The sequence below is a fragment of the Cornus florida genome, unplaced genomic scaffold (genome assembly GCF_030987335.1).
Source record: "Cornus florida cultivar Cherokee Brave unplaced genomic scaffold, ASM3098733v1 CherokeeBrave_3.0.0_Hap2_Chr03, whole genome shotgun sequence".
Taxonomy (NCBI): domain Eukaryota; kingdom Viridiplantae; phylum Streptophyta; class Magnoliopsida; order Cornales; family Cornaceae; genus Cornus; species Cornus florida.
The window spans coordinates 9,683,140-9,704,323 of NW_026775573.1; the positions used below are offsets into that span (position 1 = coordinate 9,683,140).

At 35.9% G+C, this 21,184-nt stretch overlaps 2 protein-coding genes across 3 annotated transcripts; both read right to left on the reverse strand.

The window, feature by feature from the left end:
* Positions 1 to 4,797: 4,797 nt before the first annotated feature.
* Positions 4,798 to 8,276, reverse strand: LOC132299387 (protein IQ-DOMAIN 11). Of its 2 annotated transcripts, none has more exons than XM_059795950.1 (6): positions 7,968 to 8,276; positions 7,581 to 7,667; positions 7,149 to 7,499; positions 6,551 to 6,769; positions 6,012 to 6,140; positions 4,798 to 5,916 (listed from the first exon to the last, which is right to left on the reverse strand). In XM_059795950.1, exons 2-6 carry the CDS (start codon positions 7,653 to 7,655, stop codon positions 5,275 to 5,277), a joined length of 1,416 nt encoding a protein of 471 aa, XP_059651933.1. In that variant the 5' UTR covers positions 7,656 to 7,667; positions 7,968 to 8,276; the 3' UTR covers positions 4,798 to 5,274. The 2 variants fall into 2 exon arrangements, with proteins under 2 accessions (XP_059651933.1, XP_059651932.1); XM_059795949.1 differs by having other exon boundaries at positions 4,798 to 5,919; positions 7,968 to 8,274.
* A 2,418-nt stretch (positions 8,277 to 10,694) lies between these two features.
* On the reverse strand, positions 10,695 to 19,440 carry LOC132299388 (glycosyltransferase-like KOBITO 1). Its single transcript, XM_059795951.1, has 11 exons — positions 19,046 to 19,440; positions 17,580 to 17,729; positions 17,389 to 17,441; positions 17,183 to 17,291; positions 16,953 to 17,087; positions 16,714 to 16,758; positions 15,105 to 15,292; positions 14,759 to 14,900; positions 12,282 to 12,328; positions 12,009 to 12,096; positions 10,695 to 11,461 (listed from the first exon to the last, which is right to left on the reverse strand). The coding sequence occupies exons 1-11, from the start codon at positions 19,373 to 19,375 to the stop codon at positions 11,180 to 11,182; spliced, it is 1,569 nt and encodes a 522-aa protein (XP_059651934.1). The 5' UTR covers positions 19,376 to 19,440; the 3' UTR covers positions 10,695 to 11,179.
* Positions 19,441 to 21,184: the final 1,744 nt, after the last annotated feature.

Sequence of the window (21,184 nt, forward strand, 5' to 3'; positions counted from 1 at the left end):
GTGCCTGTACCTGTGAACTACTAATCTGAACACCAGACTGTTGTGCCGACACAGTAGGAGTATCCTTCCTAGCTGGTCATGAACCCTGAGAAGACAAAGCAGGCTGTGGTGGTGGCGGTGGTCTGAAACCTGATTGAACCGTAGCCGACTGTGACGGCCTCTGCCGTGACCCTTTGCCACTAGTGGTGCCTGCTCCCTGACTCGGACAGTCCCGAATCAAATGGCCCTACTGGCCACACCCATAACAAACCTTCGGAACTGAAGAAACTGAAGATGATCTCATAGAACAACTGGATTTGTAATGCTCAGGCTGTTGACATTGATAACAAACAACTCCACCCTTATCAAATTCAACTGGCACAAGAGTGGTAGGAACAGATCGTGTAGATTGTTGCCCCTGAAACTGAAATGAACCACCCTTATTCATCTTCCAAGAAGATTCTTCTGAGGATGGCCCTGCACCCCTCTTCTCCTTCCACTGTTTTCTTCTCGCATCCTTATCTCTGTTATCCGCTTCTAACATTAAAGCCCTTTCCACTGCTTCAGAATATACCTTGATGAACTGTGCCGTGATCAACGGCCTCATCCGATCATTAAGACCAGAAACAAACTTCCGAGTCTTGTTAACTTCATCTCTCACCATTTCTGGAGCAAAGCGAGAAAGTGAAGTAAACTTGTTCTCATGTTCTGCCACTGACATGCTCCCTTGAATAAGTTTATGAAACTGGTCTTGTAACTCCCATCTTTTGGAAAGCGGAAAGTACTTTTCATAAAACAATTCCTTGAACTTGTCCCAACTCATCTCCTCCACCTTGTACCGGCTCGTAACCGACTTCCACCATAATTTGGCATCTTTAGCAAACTTATAAGTAGCTAGGATGATCTTCAAATGATCCTCCGTCACATCCATAGAAGTCAATTGAGTTTCAACTTGCTCCATGTAGTCATCTGCTATCATTGGATCCGCACCGCCCTCAAACATAACCGGCATCAGCTGAGAAAACCCCTTAATAATCTTGAGACGCTTCTGAGCTGGCATCTCCTCAACTTGAACTGTAGGTTGTGGTGTCGACTGCGACTGAGCAGCAATCGTTGCCCTCACGACATTTTGCAACAAATGATTTAACTCCAGTGCTACAGAACCTTCACCCACTTCGACGGGTGCTTCAACATTATCCCTCCTTGTGGGGACAACTCTCGGGGGAATCAAGTCCCTAAGAAGTGTGTCCTCATCATTTAGCTCCTCCAGATTGGAGCTGGAGCTCTCACCAACACCACCCCTAGTCGGCCTGGACCCAACTTCCCTTTGTTCCTCACGCCGTGACATCGTGCTACAAAACGAGAAAACGGTTCAATGACATTACACTAAAGTCCACTATAGACGACTCAACGTGAAATGATGTCGTAATGACACTTAGCATGCAAAACCATGCAAGAAATATTTTACCATAGACATTTAAGCACGTAAGCACATAAGCAGTTAAGCATGCTTGTTCAAGTAATAAACAAGTAACAAATAGTCATATACACAATGAAATCAACATTCCACGCAATCCTATGTAGGCCTCTACCCGTTGTCCTAATGGTTTTCGAACTATGGGCTCTGATACCAAATTTGTAACGACCCTAGCTGATTCCAAAATTTAAAAAAAAAATCGGCATAACCTCCCCTAAAAATGGGCCTTTAACAACCTGTCCCAATACACAAAACACATAATATCATCCAGCTTCCCATTCATCCGTTCATTATACCTCAACATAGTTCCTCTCATAGTGGAACATCCACACACCAATTAATCTAAATTATCATAATTACAGTCCCAAAATACATGGTTAAGATTTAAAGTCCCTGTCTTACAACGTTACATGATACAATTGCATAGAAACATATACCATAATTCCATTATTTTCATTTACATCAAACAAAAGACAAGTTCGTTCTTAAGTTACAAAGACATGCATACTAACTTAGTTACATTCCCACAACTATGAATATACATAAAACTGTAAAAATACAAAATAGCAAACAACCTTCTAACAACTTTCAAGCTTGAGGTGGATTGTCGTCCACCGGTTCATTTCCAAGACCTGAAAAAAAATAATATAAATAGTAGGGTGAGCATAAAGCTCAGTAGGTGACACTTAAGACACAATTCTTGTGTCCTTGTGAATCCAAACAAAGCATAGGCCAATGGGAAATAAGGATCATGCAATATAAGAAATTAAAACAATATGCACATCAATTCCAATTATAAACCATGCAGTGCAATGAAATGCAATGCATGCTAATGCCACTCCCCATTTTCATTCACAAAACCATCACTTTCAAATGTTAATACAGCCCGCCCTTTGGTAACCCCGCCGCGACACGAGAGGAGGATTGGTTATCGTCCCTAGACCTTTGGTAACACCGCAGCGTCATCGAGGAGTCCGAATAGCTCAACCACGCTAGGGCGACTCCCTAGTCCCCTCTAGGCTATATTAACCTCCGGCACGTTGGTAACCCCCCAACGATCGAGTTTATCAAAACTATTTGACAAAACTCTTCTCCCAAAATTTTCCCCATTTTCATTTCAAGACAAATTCTCCCATTTCATGCATCCCAATGACATGTGCATGGATGTACATATAATCTCAATATTATGACAATGGGAAATTTGACACAATCTAAATAAACATGTTCTCATTAGTCATTTTCAGCATGTTAACATATAATAAGCATGATAAAACAACATCTAAACATACTTTACACATGAAACAAGTCATAATTAAGCTCTTGAAAATTCTCTAGACATCATTCATATAATCATAGATACAATTAACTCCCAATTAAACATGTTTGACACAACAAGGAGGTGTAATTCACAATAGAACAAGAAAGGATTGGATGAAGATGCCCCTACCTCAAAATGAGCAAAATTCCTAAAAATGGGTTCTTAAATTAGAGCTCCCAAAGAGGACCAAAAGCTGGAATTTCTGGTACTAGCACGTAGAGCTCATCGTGCTCGTCATTTTGCCTCAAACGGCACTTAAATCAGGCAAGAAATGAAGCTAGAATCCTGATTCAAAGTTGGCTTCCAAGAAGAGAAGAAAAATGATGTGAAATGAGAGTAAGAAGGAAATTGACGGGGAGAGAGAAAGTGAGATCCAAAAAATGGTCTCTAGACCATTAAAAGTGAGTGGGTGGTGGGTCCCACCACCACCCTTTGACTTTTTTTTTTTTTTTTCTTTTTCTTTTTTTAAAAAAATTAAATTACCCTCACACATACAAATATATACACATATGCACATATATCTTTATATTAGACACAGACATTACATTTTTTTTCCCGTAGGTAACACCACAGAGATTTAAGTTCTCCATGCATGCCACTTTAGGAGCAACAACTCCTTACAATAGGTACGTTTACAATCCTGACTCCTTTTAGATTATGATTGTTCTATATTTGAGTATTGAGGGGTCTTGTGAGTTTAATTGTGATAGAGATTGAACTAATATCTGCATTTACTGGCTTAGGAGGGCTTGGACTATTTTTTTTTCCCCCCTAGAAATTACTCGAACTAATATATCCATTCATTTAATTGTTAAATTCACAGTTACTGATATGTAGATCATGATCTGACTTTGTTTTCACTTATTTTTGTGCTGCTGCAAAACATTTCACATATTCTTAAGCTTTGGTTTGTCAATCTTCTGGAATTTTGGCTTGTATTTAGTCAGGATACTTCTCCACAATCTCTTGGATAAGGCAAAACAGTATTTCAAAAAAAAAAAAACAAAACAAAATTGTTTAATATAGAGGAGATACTTTTCTTACAGAGTCTTTAATTCATAGCAAAACATCAACTGATCAAATGGCATGTCAAACGGGCAACTTAGTTTTCACAAGGCATACACTAAATTTTCAATAACGCATTGGCTTGAGCTTGCTGAAGAAACATAGGTTTCGTCTGGAATTACAATCTTCTTCAGTTAAACTTCCATGGTGATTAACTTGGGAACAATCCAATGGTTTGGGGATTTTTTTTGGGATTGATGTATTTCTTTCACCAAATACAGGAGGACCTGGTAGATGGTTCAGGTGTATTAACTGTGTTTATTTATGTGTGTGTGTGTGTATGGGTGTCAGTTCTTTTTCCTTTGTGTCTTCAATTGAGCTTTGTTGCAGTATTTCCTTCCATTCCATAAAGGTGTATTTTGTACAATACCCATACATCATCTAGATTTGGAACTTGGAAAACTATTCCAAATGGTTTGTTCTTGAAACAATTTGCTGCAATTGAGCTTTTAGTGCATATTATCTAAGATTTGGACAATAATCCCCATGGCCATTGACATGCCTAAAACTAGAAGTGTGGCTTGGTAATATTAATGAAGGACTCAAAAAAAAAAAAAAAAAAAAGAACCAGAAAAATGGACAACCTTCTTTGGTTCATGATATATTCTTTATGCATCCAATAGTGAATGTCCATTGTGATTAAGAGGTTGAATTTTTTTTTTCTTATTGACTTTGTTAAGGTGGAAATGAAGCTTCTTACAAATATTTGCTAAGAAAACATTTTTTCTACCTGGGGACCTAAACCATCCCAAATTTTCAACAGAGGTGCATAGCCATTTGAAAGAGATGTGTTGTGTGGAATTTGAGAGGCTAGCTAGTCCACATATTAATTCTTGATATACCTTCCTACAATTTTGAACATTCTGCTGTACTTAGTGAGTTTTTAGAAATTGTAGCAAAACATTTTATGCCTGGACAGGATTAGATGAAGCATACTTGTAATCAGAAGAATGAACCGTATGAAAAATGAAAAGATCAGTAACGGTAGAGAAATGCCAATTTTGTACATGATAGATGACTGCATTTTAGGCGACAAAGAGCTCTTGGGTGTTGTCACTTCATGAATTGCAACAAGCAAGAAGAATGATGGGGGGAAACTGGGAAAGTTGCATTGCTGCATTGCCTATGTTGAAATGTCAAGATTTGCATCCGAAAATTCTTCTTCTTCTTGCATTAGAAGGAATCTTATCCACTTCCTTACTTGGTCGAAAGATGAAAAAAATAAATCGAAACATAGGATTTTACAACTGTTTAGGTCACCAAAATTATAAATTACTGATATATTCAAAGCCTCCTAAGTTGAGATGAGTTAGTCTTTGGCAGAGACTGTTGATGAATTTTTTCTACAATGGACCATTTAGCAATCAAATATGATCTGTTGGCTAGCAGATGAAACATCAACACAACATCACTACTTTCTGTACTCAAAACCAACTCAACTGTTGTAAATTCTTGCTCCAGCCAGTGAATCGGCTGAAGGCACCATGTGATCCCAAGTTGGCAATGAGCACCCTGAATCAAAGCTGAGATCCTTCAAGGTTCTGCTTGATTTCAAGTGACTTGGAAGACTTTTTATGCACGGAGATCTCTGTTGGAAAACACTGGGATTGCCAATCCTACTGCTTCCCAACACGTCGCTGTTGAGAGAAGATATAGGAGAGAGCTTATACTTGTATGGTGAATTTGTTTCAGAGCAAGTGTCTAAACTCACTGGCCTTAACCTCGGCGAGCTCATTGATCTTGCTTTTGCCTTGGCAGATTCAGTAGCAGCCATGTAAGTTGGAACAATGGGGGAGCCTGCGAAGGAATTGCCATCTCCAATGGATCGTTGCTTTCGATGATTAAATGATCTTCTGGGGACATGCATTGGTGAGTCCAGTCCCTCTATGTGATATTGTTTTGGGGAATTTCTCAGTTTGAGTTGTTTTCCTCCAAATTCCTCTCTGACTCTTGCCTTTGGAGAGAAAACTGTGTCTGGGATTTTAAGGTCTTCCCTTTTAGCCAATTGGGTGTCCACCCATTGTTCTAACAAGTCTCTCCATCTTCCATTTACCTTGTTCTCTTCTGATTCTGCTGACTTCTGAAAACATTTGCCTTCACAAGTAAACAACCAGCTAGAAAAAACAAAGTCTTATGAAAGAAATTTAAAGAATTTTTATGTAAGGAATTTACGCGATGGCTCAAGTATTCCTTCATTCGTTCTCTCTTGATTAGGGCCCCTCTCTTGCTTAAGAACAGCGCAGTTGCCTCCTCCTTTGATAGAATGCTATCATCCCACCTTCTCTGACTGTTTGAATCAATCTGCAAATTTGAAGTTTTTGCTACTCATATTGATCAAGACCATTGACTAAACAAATAAGTCTGACTCATATGAATGCTTTCCTTAGAGAGAAACAGCATTAATCAGAAGAATGAAGAATTAGTTGAAATGGTTTGGCAATGAACAAGGAAGATCAATCATTGTGTTTGTAATGAGTGATATGCTTGAAATTGTTAGTGCATAGTCTAAGGAATGACCAGAGGAGCACAGATGCGCGTGGAGGAAGAAGACAAATCCGTCTACAGTTGAAGTGTTGAGCACATAGTTCTTGGTAGAGCAGAAAGGTGAAACAAGATCACTGATTTAAAGCTCAATAAGTTGATTTAAGGCATTGCTTAGTTCAATTGAGTTCTGTGGATCAAGAAAGACCAACTTTTTTTTTTTTACATACCTTTATCTCCTTGTCTCTCAAATCTCCCAACTCTTGTTTGTCATCACAATGCCAAGTTCCCTCCCCCTTTTGACCTCTCCTTGCACAGACCTGTGACTGGATATTTACAATGGACTGCAAGCACCTTAGAGTAGTGATAGCTTGGCGTCTAACGGCTCGGCCTCTAACAATGGCTTGAAGCCTAACAAGTCCCTTCAATGCTCTCAAAGCTTTCCTTGCCTGCAATGCTTCCACATCAATGTTAAATCCATTTTGAGAACATTTGTTCTGTTAGATAGTATTCTCTGGACCAGTTCAATACATAGAATTGCTTTTTCTGTTCTTCTTGTGAAATTTGGAAAAACATGAGCAGTAAGAGTCTAAGATCACCATTACAAAAAAACTTATTCCTAACTACAATTCCTTCTTAGTCTAGACATAGTTTTTCATTCCCTACTCAAATCAACTCTTGAAGGTTTCAGATCATGTTTAAGTATTTTTATTATTATATTTCCATTTCCATATTGCAAAAAGTGCTACAATTGACATGATTTCAATAACTACAAAGAAAGATGAGATGTTTTTATCTTCAATAGAGGAGCATATGGAGGAAACTCACAAGATAGCTGCGAAAAGCAGTCTGAATTTTGGTGGCAGCGCGATTTTGAATCTCCTTCTCACATTGATGAGCCAATTGAGGAGCAATGGTTAGAATGTGATGGGGTGAAAATTCTCGTGTTTCTGCCTCGTATTGATAGCTAAATTGATCGATGCCATTTAACCGAGCAACCTCTGCAGCAGCCACGGCAGCTTCAGCCGCAGCAGCTGTTGCAATAGCCAAATTCACAGCATGCTTCCTCTGCTCGTCTGCTTCACATAGCGCGCCTTCTCTTGATGGCGACGGCGCTGCAATTGAGGCTAATCTCTTGATTTTAAGCCTTCCAAATGCCCATCTCCTTCTCTTCTCCTTCTGGAAAGTAGTAGTTGTAGCATTGAGTAAAGCAAACAAATAGTGAGAGTTGAAACTCATCAAAGAAGCAAAAATATACACCTTTTCTGGCTTTGAATGTGTGTCTGAAATGAACAACCTCTTTAGTAGATTGAACCAGCTCTTCTTCTTTGCCATTAAGAACCATCACTTCACATCAAACCAAGCAAAAGTCAAGTGATTTCCAAAAGCTTCAACATTTATAAATACGATGAACAATTCCAAAAAAAAAATACCCATTTTGCCTATATGAACTATAATGTTGATTTTGGTACTAGTTTGTTTCTTTAATGGAAAGCTTGCTTATAATATATATATATATATACACACATACATATATTGTTGATTTTGGTACATACTATGAATTTAAGCTACAAAACTTTGTTACCCAATTTCCAAAATTGCAAAAACTGTGAATTATCAAAAATCTTATTGGAACTTGGATACTACCTTTCATGAAATTCAGAAAGAGTAGCTTTAAAATTCAGATGAAGCATTGTTTATGATATCAAAGAGCAGAAAGAGGCAGATTTTTTGAGAGCTCCAAGGACGCTCAAGTTGATGATGGTCTTTCTTTTGCTTGCGTTCAATAATTCATAATTCTGATCCTTTTTTCATGATAAGTTTCATCTGTTCAACACGTGGGTGTTAAAGCAGAATTGTATAGAAAAAGGCAGTCATATGTATTCATGGAGGGAACCTTCTTTTGAATTATGAGAATCTTTTGTGCTCCATGGGGCCTCTGCTTCTCTCAATTCCTCATTTTAAACAGTTGTTGCAAATTAAATTACTGAAATAACGCTTGGTTCAGCTTTATTTTGGTGCCAAACAGCATCAAGTGGCAGCCCACTTTTAGGGATGGGACTGCCGAGGTTCATGCCAATTAGATAGGTCCCATACTTATGATAGATCTAAAGGGTATTGTTGCCATTTCCACCATTAATTGTCTAGATCTCATAACTATCATGTTTTATAATTTTCGGTAATCCTAGATGTAAATGAACCAAACTGATTTATGAATGTCAATTCCACTATATTTTATTTTGAATTTATTTACTGAATAAACGAGTCAAGTTCAAATTCATTGTCTAAGCGTTCAATAAATGAATTAGATTTGAACATTTCATCAATCACTTCGTTAAGCTTGCGAATATGTTCATAACAAATTCGTAACTCTTTTGTTAAGGCTTCTACAGATATATAATTAGTTTTATCTCCATCAATCTTGATTTAAATTTTGAGTTTAAACTTCAAATTGATTAAACGAACCATGTGCGCAATATTCAAGTTAAGGTCGAATACTACATACGGGCTTGAATCGCTTGATGTGTTTGAGCTCAAACTTGAGTTCGGTTATAGAGCTTAAACTTGAACATCAAAAAGCTCATTGATTGAAATGGATTGAAAATGTGCAATCTAAATCATACATTTTATTATCCGCTGTGAGGTTCGAATTTCTCGTCTCTCCTTTAAAAGAAGAGAAGCTATACCAACTAAGCAATAACTAGAGATTACATTTTACCTTTTCCTAAAACTACTCTTTTGCCCCTGTGGTCAACTCATCCAAGGATTAGGAGAGATGAACATATGATACTGTTTTACCAAAAAAACACATCAGAGAGAGAGTGGGGAGATCCATTATTGAAGAAAGTGGGGAAGTACCAATGTGCAATAGATGAGGGAATGTAAAGAAGAATACAGAGCAACCTTTGGTTGTAAGGAAGAAAATACAGCTGTTATGGGCCCAAGTGTTGTCAAACATATATGTATATATATATATATATGTATGTGCGTATATATATGTATGTACGTATATATGTAAACTCATCTTCGGTTAGAGAGAGAGAGAGAGAATTATCTTCTCAAGAAGTCCATAATCAGCCATGCATAACATATGATTATGAAATGATTTCTTTTAATAACCAGATCAGTTTTCTCACAAAATTCCTACTAGGAAATTATGGCAGTCGTGTGCCCATTCTAATGCCCAACTTGTTTTAGGTATTATTAAATGCAAGTGGTTCGTTGGGATAATTGATGACACTCACAGCCAAATCAACTAAAAAGCCTCATGAGTTAGAGAGTCAAGTCTAATATTTTGCCCATCTGAGTTGATTAGGAAGGTCTTAAAATGACAAAGTTAAATAGTATCTAATTATTATCAATTATCAAGATCGTGTGGTGTAGTGATATCTTTTCTATCTTTCAAAATAGACAGTGCGGATTCGAGTTCTTAAATAACAAAGTAGATGGTATACACGGGGTGCGTATTTTTTTGCTAATGACCCCAAAATATATATATATATATATATATATATATATACACATTCAACCATTTCTTAAAATCACCGGATGATGATTTACCTTTCTTTTTCCCCCGGTGGGTCTGCCCAAGGTGAGTGGTGGCGCCTAATGTCATGGCCCTGTTCCGCACCAAGTGATGCCTTGTGGTGGTATGCCACTATCACTGACTTGGGATTGGACACTTACCATACAAATATCTCCTCAACTTCTCTCAAGAATGAAAGGGAGTGTTCAATTTCTTGTAGAGACAAAATGCTGTGTTATTTGTCACCACCAAAAAAAAAAAAATTAATAATAATAATAAAATAAATTGGATCACTAGATGAGTGATGTTTGCTCAGTGCACATAACCATCATACTTCCTTGGAATGCCTCTTCTTTTTCTTCTATCGTTCTCCATTGTGTTTCATTTGCTTACTCACTGTTTGCTTAGGAGGGAGTAAAAGACATGCAGAGGCCATGCTCTAGAAGGGCACATGTTTATGCTTTGTTTGATTAGAAAGAAAAATGAGAAAAAGAAAAAAGAGCAGAGGGACGCAACAAGGTTTCACCAATTGGTAGGAGGAAACGCTTGAGTAGTACTGAAGCGCTTTCAAAATTGAGATCAAAATCGAAAGCGTTAAGCATAAAAATGATGCTTTTGTTTGCTTCCGCACTATTACAAAACACTGTTCAAAAAACAAAAAGAAAAAAATCTTTTTTTTTTTCCTTTTAAAATGACATTTTTAACTAGCCATTCAACTTTTTCAAACTTGTAACACTTTTTGTCAAAAATCTTGCAACAAATTTACGTTACCAAACAAGTTTCGAAATAGTCACTCTAAAGCAAAAACACGAAACAAAAATAGTTGCCAACCCTTTACAATCAATCGATCAAAGGAAACTGATTCTTCATAAATCAATCAATTGCCTGCCCACAATTTTCTCACCCCTCAATTGAGATTCCAAACTCAATAAGGAATGACTTTAATAAGTTGATGAAGCTGACAACTTTCTGGACTCTGTTAGTACTCTACAACACAGTGTTTATCATATATAATGAAAAAAAAGTATAGCACCAATGTCACCACCATCTGCTTTCTATACATTACAATCAGAAGCCAATGTAACCCATTCCAACACCATGTCGCCTAAAAAAAAAAAGCTAAATTGGAAAACCCCGCTCCACGTTTCATGTACACCTGCGCTTGGGTAATGATCGGGAAGAACCCATGAATTGAAAAAAATGAGCCTCAGCCACATATCACGTTGCTTTCGACTCTCCTTGGATTCTTCTTGAAGCAAATAAGAAAATTACACGTTCTCTTCCAAACCCCGAATGAATAAAGAGAACAGCAGCAATCATGAATAGAGAGCTATCATACTTCAATAAGGAGGTCATGATCCATGCCTGGGGGAGACGATGGTGGCACTGCTGCTTCATGAGATGCAACAGTGGCAATTTCCAAAACTTTCCTAGCAGTTGCCTGAGACTCGCTAATTCTACCAATCTTTCTTGACGGATGTGATTCAGAGGCAACTGCTCTAGATGAGTTACTACTCTCAACCGATGCTAAGAATTTGTCCTTTGATAGAGTTGTTGGGGCAGACGTAATAACAGAGTTAAAAACACCAGACTCTCTCAACCCTTGAACGATGGCCTGAACCACACAACAGCCAATAATAAAAATGAGAAGATAAAAAGCGTTTGTTGGTTGGGAAAGAGTGAGGGACTATAAAAACAAGCAAATACAGCATTTTGACAAAACATACAAATAAAACTATTTTTGTTGTTCATGTAATAGAATTATCGATGATATTGACATGCAATAGCACCAGATGGGATAGACCCACCTTTCCCCAAGCTTCCGCCACCAGGGAAGAAACAATCTTCTATAAGTCAGCATGTGTATGACGATCATAAAGGATTTCAACAAAAATATAAGTTGACCATTTTCAGTAGCAGTTACAAATTTTACAGATGTACATGTGCAAAGGGAACTAGGAAACAAAATGTAACCATTTAATGGCAATGCCACATACCAAATGCATTTCCCTTCTCTTAGCTCTTACCTACTGATAACTTTTTTATTGCTTAGCTGCTTTTTTAGATGGATAGATGAGAATATTAGGTTTAATAATTTTTGTTTCACGTATCTTCATTTTTCCCAGCAAAAGATTTTAGAACATAGCAGAGATCGTTCTTACCATGGGAGCATATATGCGAGTTAAAATACCCTTTCTCAATAGCTTTGTGTTCAGTGCTTTGTCAGTCCAAACTACATGTTCACGGTACCTAAGCCAAAAGCAAAAATAACAAATCGTAAATTTGTTTGAAAAATAAAGGATTCGGAAAAGAAGTATATATTGATAACATTTCCATGGAATTGAATCAATTAGATCTAAAGGATTCTCCGAATATTCTGATTGAAGAGACAAATTCAAGGAAAATAATACTAATGTTTAGCAGTTCAAATATACCAGCTAAGCATTTCCTCCTCTGTTGCAGTTGAAGCAATTATGAATGCCTGCAATTAGCAATGTGCACTTGTTACAATGAAATATCTGTCAAAAGGAAAATAGGACTCACAGCAAACTCAACTCACTAAATAAAAATGTGTTACATATTTAATCACATTATTGTGCTATAAGGTTTTAATTATATATTAACCAAATGACTATTACTTGCTCCTGATAATTTCATAATATAGAAACTAACAGTATACCCAATGCCTCTACTATTCGTAAGTAAGAACATATTTGACATTTGGATGAAAAACAACTCCAGAAAAGGATTTGAAAAGGCCCATTCATTATTGGGGGGGGGGGGGGGGGGGGGGGGGGGGGTGGGGGAAAGAGCATGATTGATGATAACACACAGTATAAACTCCCAAAAGAAGTAGCTTCTTCGGTTTCCTGTTAACAAGCTAGTGTCATTCTGTGTGTCATGTTGTCCTGACATCAAAAGCAATGATAATTGGGTTTCTAAAAATTAACTACTAAAAGAAATTAATGCCAACTCCTAACCCAAACCAGCATAACCACTTCACGAACAACTTTGCATGAGAGTTCACAGAGGCCCATCTGCATCACATCTGTCATCGTCATCATTCTCTTGAGCACTATCAAGCACTTATCAGGTAAAAATTCCTGCTATGTCACTCTATTTTTACTGGTTTCACAATTCCGTTACCCCAATTTATGTCTTTATTGGCCTCCTGTTATCACCCATCATTAGTAATAACTTGCAATAGAACTCTTTGTTCCAAATAAATGAATATATCAATCAAACCTCCATGTTTAATAGCCTACATTGCTGATCACACTTTCCCTGGCCATCTCATTCGTTTGGGAAAAAGACAGGGATGATGATAATGATGACAACGTCAAAAATGATGACAACTTTCTGTGAGCATATCCTTGTTACTCATCCTATTAGAGTACTAATCGACTCAAAAACTTATGCTGAGAAGGGAATAGACTCGGCAATGTATATCAACTTCTAAAACCCTCCACGTGCATCCATTTCTTGCATGACAACGTCAAAAATGATGACAACTTTCTGTGATCATATCCTTGTTACTCATCCAATTAGAGTACTAATCGACTCAAAAACTTATGCTGAGAAGGGAATAGACTCGGCAATGTATATCAACTTCTAAAACCCTCCACGTGCATCCATTTCTTGCATGTGGATAAGTACGCAAACAAACTAATAGAAAAGGAAAACAAAGATTTAGAACAGTTGATGTAAGGTACAGACTTGGATCCAAGACCATACAAAACCAAGGTTTTTAATTTCATGTCAGATGACTAATGTTCAAACACTGAAGATGTTACAAAACGGGCCCAACAATAATTTAAAATTTTTCAAAGGAAAAAACAATTACTGAGAAGAAAAAAAAAAAAACCCCACTTAACTCTGCTGACTTAAAACAACATCATAGCAAATATTTTATGATGTTCTTCAAACCAAGCTGCCCTGATTAACTTAACTTTTTCCACTTGCAGATATTGATTTACTATACACCCTTCCATAGGGATCCGGGAAAGTTGTTGGTGGAGGTAGGAGAGGAAGGAGAGAGAAAATGAGAGAGTGTAGCCCCCATGTCCACAAAGTGGGTGGAGAGAAGTTTCTATGCAAGTGGCAGTTGTATCGGGTACATAAGGCCACATGTCAAACATATGCAGTTGTGCACATTTGAAGGACAACCAAGAAACTATGGCATATATCTAATGCATTGCCACTCTTCAAGAGAAACATATGTCCAGTAGTCCCTTTCCCACTCTCTCCACAAGGTCAACACGCACAAGATCTAAGGGAGAAGGGAACGCCCACGGTGGCCCTTTAAGCAGCACAGATACTTTTAAAAAGGTTTTGTGTCCGGTCTGACACATAATGGATGCCAACACGTCATTAATATTCCTGAACGCATGTCCAATCCTTTATGGACGTGTCCATGATTTCAAAATAAATTTCATTATTTGAACCTTGGCAAACACATCCTACACTTAGTCAACACATTCTATAGACTTCCCATAACAAGTTTTTTGTAAGAAAAAACACATCTAAGAGTAGCTATGTCTAACAATTTCAAAAACAAAATGAACACATATCTAAGTGTCCACCATTTTTAAATTTTTCTTAGTAAACAAATGGTCAAAACAAGTCAAGCTCGCAATGACAATTTTTTATACAGGACAAGAATATAATTATGACAACAAAGTAGGAGTAGCAGCATATGAAATATAATAATCATTACTTCTGTAGATAGAACTTAGGGAATTTAATTAAGAAAAACAAAATGAGTATAACTAACAGTGAAAATTAAAAAATATATGCATTGTTATATCTAAAGTAGCGTGCTTTCATTAGCAATTTTTGTGCAATAAATGTTTACTAATAGTATTGCAACTAATAACATGAAGTAGGAACAGATAGAAGAAACTGAACTTACAGATCTGTCAAATTCTAACATAAAGCATCTTTTCACATCATCTTTAGTAGGCTTGCAGCCACATCGATCTCGTCTGGAAGTCAAATCTGAAAATTTGGAATATGTGAAATGTAGAACAGCAGCCTCTTCCAATTTGATCTCACTGTCAAAGATTACATGAAAATCACATTTAAAACATGTAAAAATGATACTGCTCCTTTGACCAAAGATTATATATATATACATATATATATATATATATATGACATAAATAACAATTAAACAAAGGCTTCAAGTGGGAATGCTTAATGTGCATATGTAAGCAGGTATCTCTGGCATGCCCATATAGATGACAAATTTAGCATACTTTGGGGTTTTCATGTAGTTGTGCCATCTGTGTGCACCATTTGGTCGAAGATGATCTTGAATTCGAGCAGCTGACTTCCCGTTTCCATAAGTCAAGAAGTAGTTTGGATTACCACGGGTTGATTCTTTGTACATGCCAAAGTATGTATCCTTTGGAAGATGGTCATAGTTCTTCTTGAACATTGATACCTATTTGCAGCATAGATACAACAAAAAAAGAGGTTTTCAGTAGAATGCATCCTCAAATTCATGCTAATATAATGAAATAAATGTCACAGTCCCTACACAAGATAACTAGATAAATAAAGTCAAAGCACTCTAAAACAGAAAGACGAAGAGCAAAGAACGGGAGAGGGAAGAAAGACAAAGAAGAATCCCAAGAGGGCCACAAAGGGTATAATTTTTGTATCACGTCAACTGTTCATCTCAGAGCCTGATGACAACTACTGTTCATCTCAGAGCCTGATGATAACAATACAACCAACCCAAGTCCTCGTATTGGGTGAAATTTCAAATGCTGCATCACAATATTTTCTCACTCCTCATACATCTTTTCCATTGGCATGTTTAGAGGATCATAATTAACATCTAACTTATTCCATGACTATGGGATCAACAAACAAAAATAGTAATTCAAAATTTCTGGACATATCATTTGGATTGAATGAGAAATTGGATCTCATGACAGATTCGACAGAAGAAAAAGAAAATCAACTGTTTCCAACTTGAATACCTGATGCATGACATGAGAACAAGAAAAAATATATATTGACAATTTCATAAGAACCCATTTGGAACGTTGTTTAATCAAGTTTCAGTTTACTTTGAATCTTTGTTAATATCAGACTAATATGCTGATAGCAAAACTTTATAATGCATCTTATTTGGACTCATGTTATTTATGTGTCTGGTCAACTTCTGTAAACATGGTCGACATTTATCAAATTTCACATATACTTGATGCAAGTGTGGTAGTGGTTCATGAGTTTTGTTTCAGGTCAAGTCATGATATTGAATCTTTATTATGGTCACTAACAGGTATAACAGTCTTCTTAGTCAAAAGTTAGTAGAAGAAAAAGTCTTTAACAATCTATGTATTTCTACATGTTCCTTAACTAGCCAGAAAAAAAAAAAAAATAATAATATTCATGTTCTTTCAATCAAAGATACTAAGGTCTGAGATTTTAAAAGAAACTAGACAAGCTTATGCATTTTTATGATACCTAACCTTGAGAAATGGTTGCAAGAATTATGAGTGAAATGCATGTGATTATTCATAATTTTTCATTCCTTAGAGCCAGAGTTTAAATTGTAACTATAAGCAGTGTACATGTAGAAATTTCTACAACTATACAAGGTTTACTAACTTGTAAAATCAATGGAGAACGTGATACAATTTTTCAGTCCATTAACGTACACAGAGATTTCCAACAAATTAACGTACAAATAGAAAATGATATGAGACATACACTGAAAAATTTCACAAATACCTTTGTGTTAGATTTCAAACTCAAAAGTTTTATATATGGATCTACTGAAAGAGAACACAGAGATCTACCGAAAGAGAACAAAGTATAAAGTAAGGGAAATGAACAGAATGCGAGTTTTACCTCCGTGAAAGGATCCTTGATGTCATCTCGCTCAACACTGCTTTCCTGGATCAAAAATTAAAATAATAACAACAACATCATTCTTGAAGTTCTTTGAAGACATTTTCTAATTGATGGCTATGAAAACAAGAGTACATAGAGACAACAGAACTAATGTGATTAACCATCTTTCTACAATTACCAATGAGAATTGTTTCTATTATAGAAGAATAACAACAAATACTTATTGTTTCACTCACATAATTTGGAAAGACAACCATATCCACATTCCCAGGCACCTCAAGCAGCAACTGCCTCAAAGAATACTCCCGACCACCTGCTGGGTGCAGTAATTCATCGGTATCCAGATGAATTATCCAGTCCACGCCAGCATTCTAAATTCATAAAAACACCATAGTATCTATTGATTAATAAAATAAACAAGAACAACAGTTACAATTTTGATACTCAAAGAGACAAGAAAATGTACCCTTGCCATGACTATAGCCATCTCCATATTGAGTGACTGCTTCACAAAAAGCTCATAATTGCAGGGTTTGTAAAAGAAACTTGACAGCCATGTCTCATTCCAGATCCGGCTAACGATACCAAAAACAGTGCACAGAAACACATACATAATTAGGCAACTTAATGATTAAAGACATAATAAGTAACAAAAGGGAAAAAACGACAAACCTTTTTGCTTGTTGCTCTTCTAACTCTTTTGTTCTGTATATTACTTTTACTCCCTGAGAATAAAGCAAAAAGCTCAGGCTCACATAATTAAAACTAAATACCGCGAAATTTAATATTAAAAAAAAAAAAAAAAAAAAAAAAAGGCAAACCAAAAGACTAAGAAAGTTTGATGGCAGAGGATACAAACTCACAGGAATAGATTCCAGGACTTTAGATACACTAGGAGATGCAGCTTTTCCTTCAACAAAAAGCAAAAATGTTGTAACTCCAATAACTTTATGATAGAACATCCATGGTAATATCTGCTCTAGGCCAGCTGATGTACTCGTTGTAATACATATCTGCAGATTGAGAGTAAAGTTAAACATGACCTCAAAAAATCTCAATCGTTATAGTTGAATAATTAATAAAAGTATAATGAACACAATTTGCCTGTAAAGTAGACATCATCCATACAAGATCTAATTAGAACGGATAATAACAAGCCTTAAAAATCCATAATCATCACTGTCATTTTAAAACGTATAGGACCAAAATTAGGATTCTAACTGGCTGGTTTTCTCAAGTTGGTATTCTCAGAATTTAGGACCTTGCCGGTAAGAAAACTTGAACAACGGCCCAGGCCCAGCTAAGCTCCTCTCCGTATAATTGACAAAAGAACCCAGAATAATAAGTTATGTTGTACAGCATCATCATCATTGCATTGTTAGCATATGAAGGTGCTGAAGGTTATAGATGGTCAATCTAAGAAATCCGAGCTTCAAATGTCTAAGCACACATCCTGTAACCAGGCACACGTGTTCCTACACCTTGGGCAGTATCAGAATAAAAATGTACGCTTTACAGGACATTGGCACCATAATCATCGTCAAATCAACTCCACAATGTTACACATAAAATTAGATTAGGGTACATAAAGTTGTTATTAATACAAGTGGATATATACTTATGATATATCTGACCAATCACCACTGTTATTCATTAATTTAGTTTTGACAAACCCAACTACATCCGTCAATCATACAACAAAATCCAGAATCCACATTCAAGAACTCTCCTCAATTTCAACATGTTCGCTCATCAAGACTACTTGAAAATAGAGTATCTAATACGCTTTTAAAATTTTCAACCTCAAAATTAGTGCTATGTTCGGTTGAATGGAATTGGTACCTTGGAATTGGAATTGGAATTGAAATTGGAGAAAAATTAGTTCAACATATTTGGGACCCCAAAAGGCAAAAACTTCACTCAGCTGAACCTAATAACCCTGATTAACTTAGTATGTGTCGATTTTATCATTTCATTCAAGACACCAAAACAGCATAAAACATGTGAGACAAAATTTATTCCCGTTTTTATCCCTCAGTTTCGCATCAACCCAAAATGATAGCCCTACCATGCAGTTCGTATTTGTCAATTATATCATTTTAAATCAGATACCAAAACAGCATAAACCATTGAACACAAATCTAATCTAATTTTCTATTCATCAGTTATGCATCAATCCAAAACTAGCCCTAACATACAGTTAAACGTCTTAAACACATCGAAATGCGAATCTCGCAAAACCCAACAAGCAAACAATAATTTAAAAACGCCCCAGAAACAGATCGATCCTAAAAACCATTAAACCAACAATCTGGAAGAGAAATCAAACCTTGGGCTTGAGATCGGATTGAAATTTGAACTTCCAATCACGATAGTAAGGAAAAGAAGGCGAAGAACTGTGGCCGAGATGGACACAGTCGGAGGATGAGGAGTGGCCGATTGTGGGTAGAGGAGAGCTGTCCATGCCCGGAAACTTGTGGGCCTCTTCGGGAGACCATCGAGCGACTGGGTCGTTCACGGCACCGCCTCGCCATTGAAGGATGAAAGCGAAGGCTGCGAGGGTGAGAGGAAGGAGAGTGAGGAGGAGGAGGAGCTTGGAGGCGAAAGAGTGATTGGATGATGAATTTTGGGGTCTGAGGGAAGAGTACAGACCCGCCATGAGAGAGAGAGAGCACAGACAAAGATGCTGCGTGAGATTTTGGATTTCAACGGAGTTCTCAGGGCTGTTTGGTGTTTAAAAAAAAAAAGTACTGTAATATTCTTGTAATCTTGGATTGGTCTTGAATTTTTTGAAAATGATTAATTACCTTCTAAAAGTGCAGTTCAAAATTGTGCAAAAAGTTGTCATCACAATTTACAACCGCATTTACAAGTCTTGCTGGTATTTGTTACAAAATTAAGTATGGTGTAGTAATTTAAGTGATTGTTAAATTTCAAATAATGACAATTGGGTGTTGGAGGGTAAAATAAATTAATTAATTAATAAAAATAACAAAGTTAGTAATAACTAATGACTACAAAACTGAATCACCAATGTCACATTTATTTTATATATTATTTTTATTTCTTCCCAACAAATTACCACAGCACCAGTGAAGAAACTCAAATTCTCAACTTTTCAAAACAAATACTACGTACCATTAAGTTGTATGTCATGAGAGAAAATTTTAACTTTTACTAAATAACTCTCATGAATTATAAAAAAATAAAAGGCATATATACTCAATTTTTTAACAAATAACTATTTTGATATAATAAGGTCATGTTTGGAGAATTTTATGAGGCTTCAAAAGGTCCTTTCAAATTTCAAAAGTTCTTGTTTAAAAAAAAAAACTTCCCGTTTGGTTATCACTGTAAGGATGAAACTTAGGCGGGTAAGATTAGCCCACGCTTAAACCAAATGTTGTAACATTTATACTCATACAAATCTCGAGTCTCGAAACACTCATTGCATCTCAACTCTCATCATACTGCACAAGTTTTATGATTTTTTCAAGTTCCTCGAGTTGTCCGATATTTGAACAAACTATTAATTAGTAAACGTTACAAAAACAAATTAAAATATATAACTACATACGCTTGACGTTAAATAAAATCGCTCGTATTATGTGATAAAACTTGTGAAATTGAATAATTTTTATTCTTATTAGAATTTGAAAATAACTCAAAACTGTATATTCTTTATTATTTTGTTTCTTTAACCAAAAGTCAATTATTATAATTTTTATAAAAAATTTTAAAGCAAGCTTATCAAATTTATATTAATATATATGACATTATAAATCATTTAAGTACAAACTTTTTCATGCATTTTTAGGTTACTTGGGTTAGTAAAACATTTGCTCAAATTTCACCCAAAATAAATTCGGGTTCTAAATTTCAAACGCAATCCAATTCCATGATCGAAAGTATTTGCTCACGCTTGTAAATTTTTTGGGCAAGAGTTGGTTTGCTCGGGTTAGGCCCACCTACGAAAAAAAATGTTTCTTTTAGAACCTTCTTTTGGGAAACCAAATTTTATTTATTTAGTAATTTTTTATTTTACTAATTTTATTTTTTAAGTAAATTCCTTATAGTTCAAAAAGAGTATTATGCAATTAATGTAATGGCGCCACTGCTCGACTGGTTGTCCTTGGTTGTAAACTTCAATTATTTTAGGGGAGTAACTTTTAGTCTAGGATTATAATTTGTAATTTTTAAATTCAGAGGATTTTGCGCAATTAATTATAATTTTAAATATATTGTACACAATTTTTATTTTTTTCAAAATCACATTACACTCAAAAAAAAAATTTGAACATTTTTTTGTACTTTCGAAAAAAGATTAAATGATTTGAAAGTGGGATTATTCTTGAAATTTTTTCAGTTCAATTTTCAAAAAATAATAATCATAAACAAAAGGAATAAAATAATTTAAAATATTATATTCTTAGTGTAAAGTAAAAGCTACCTGTGATGGTGTTTGTAA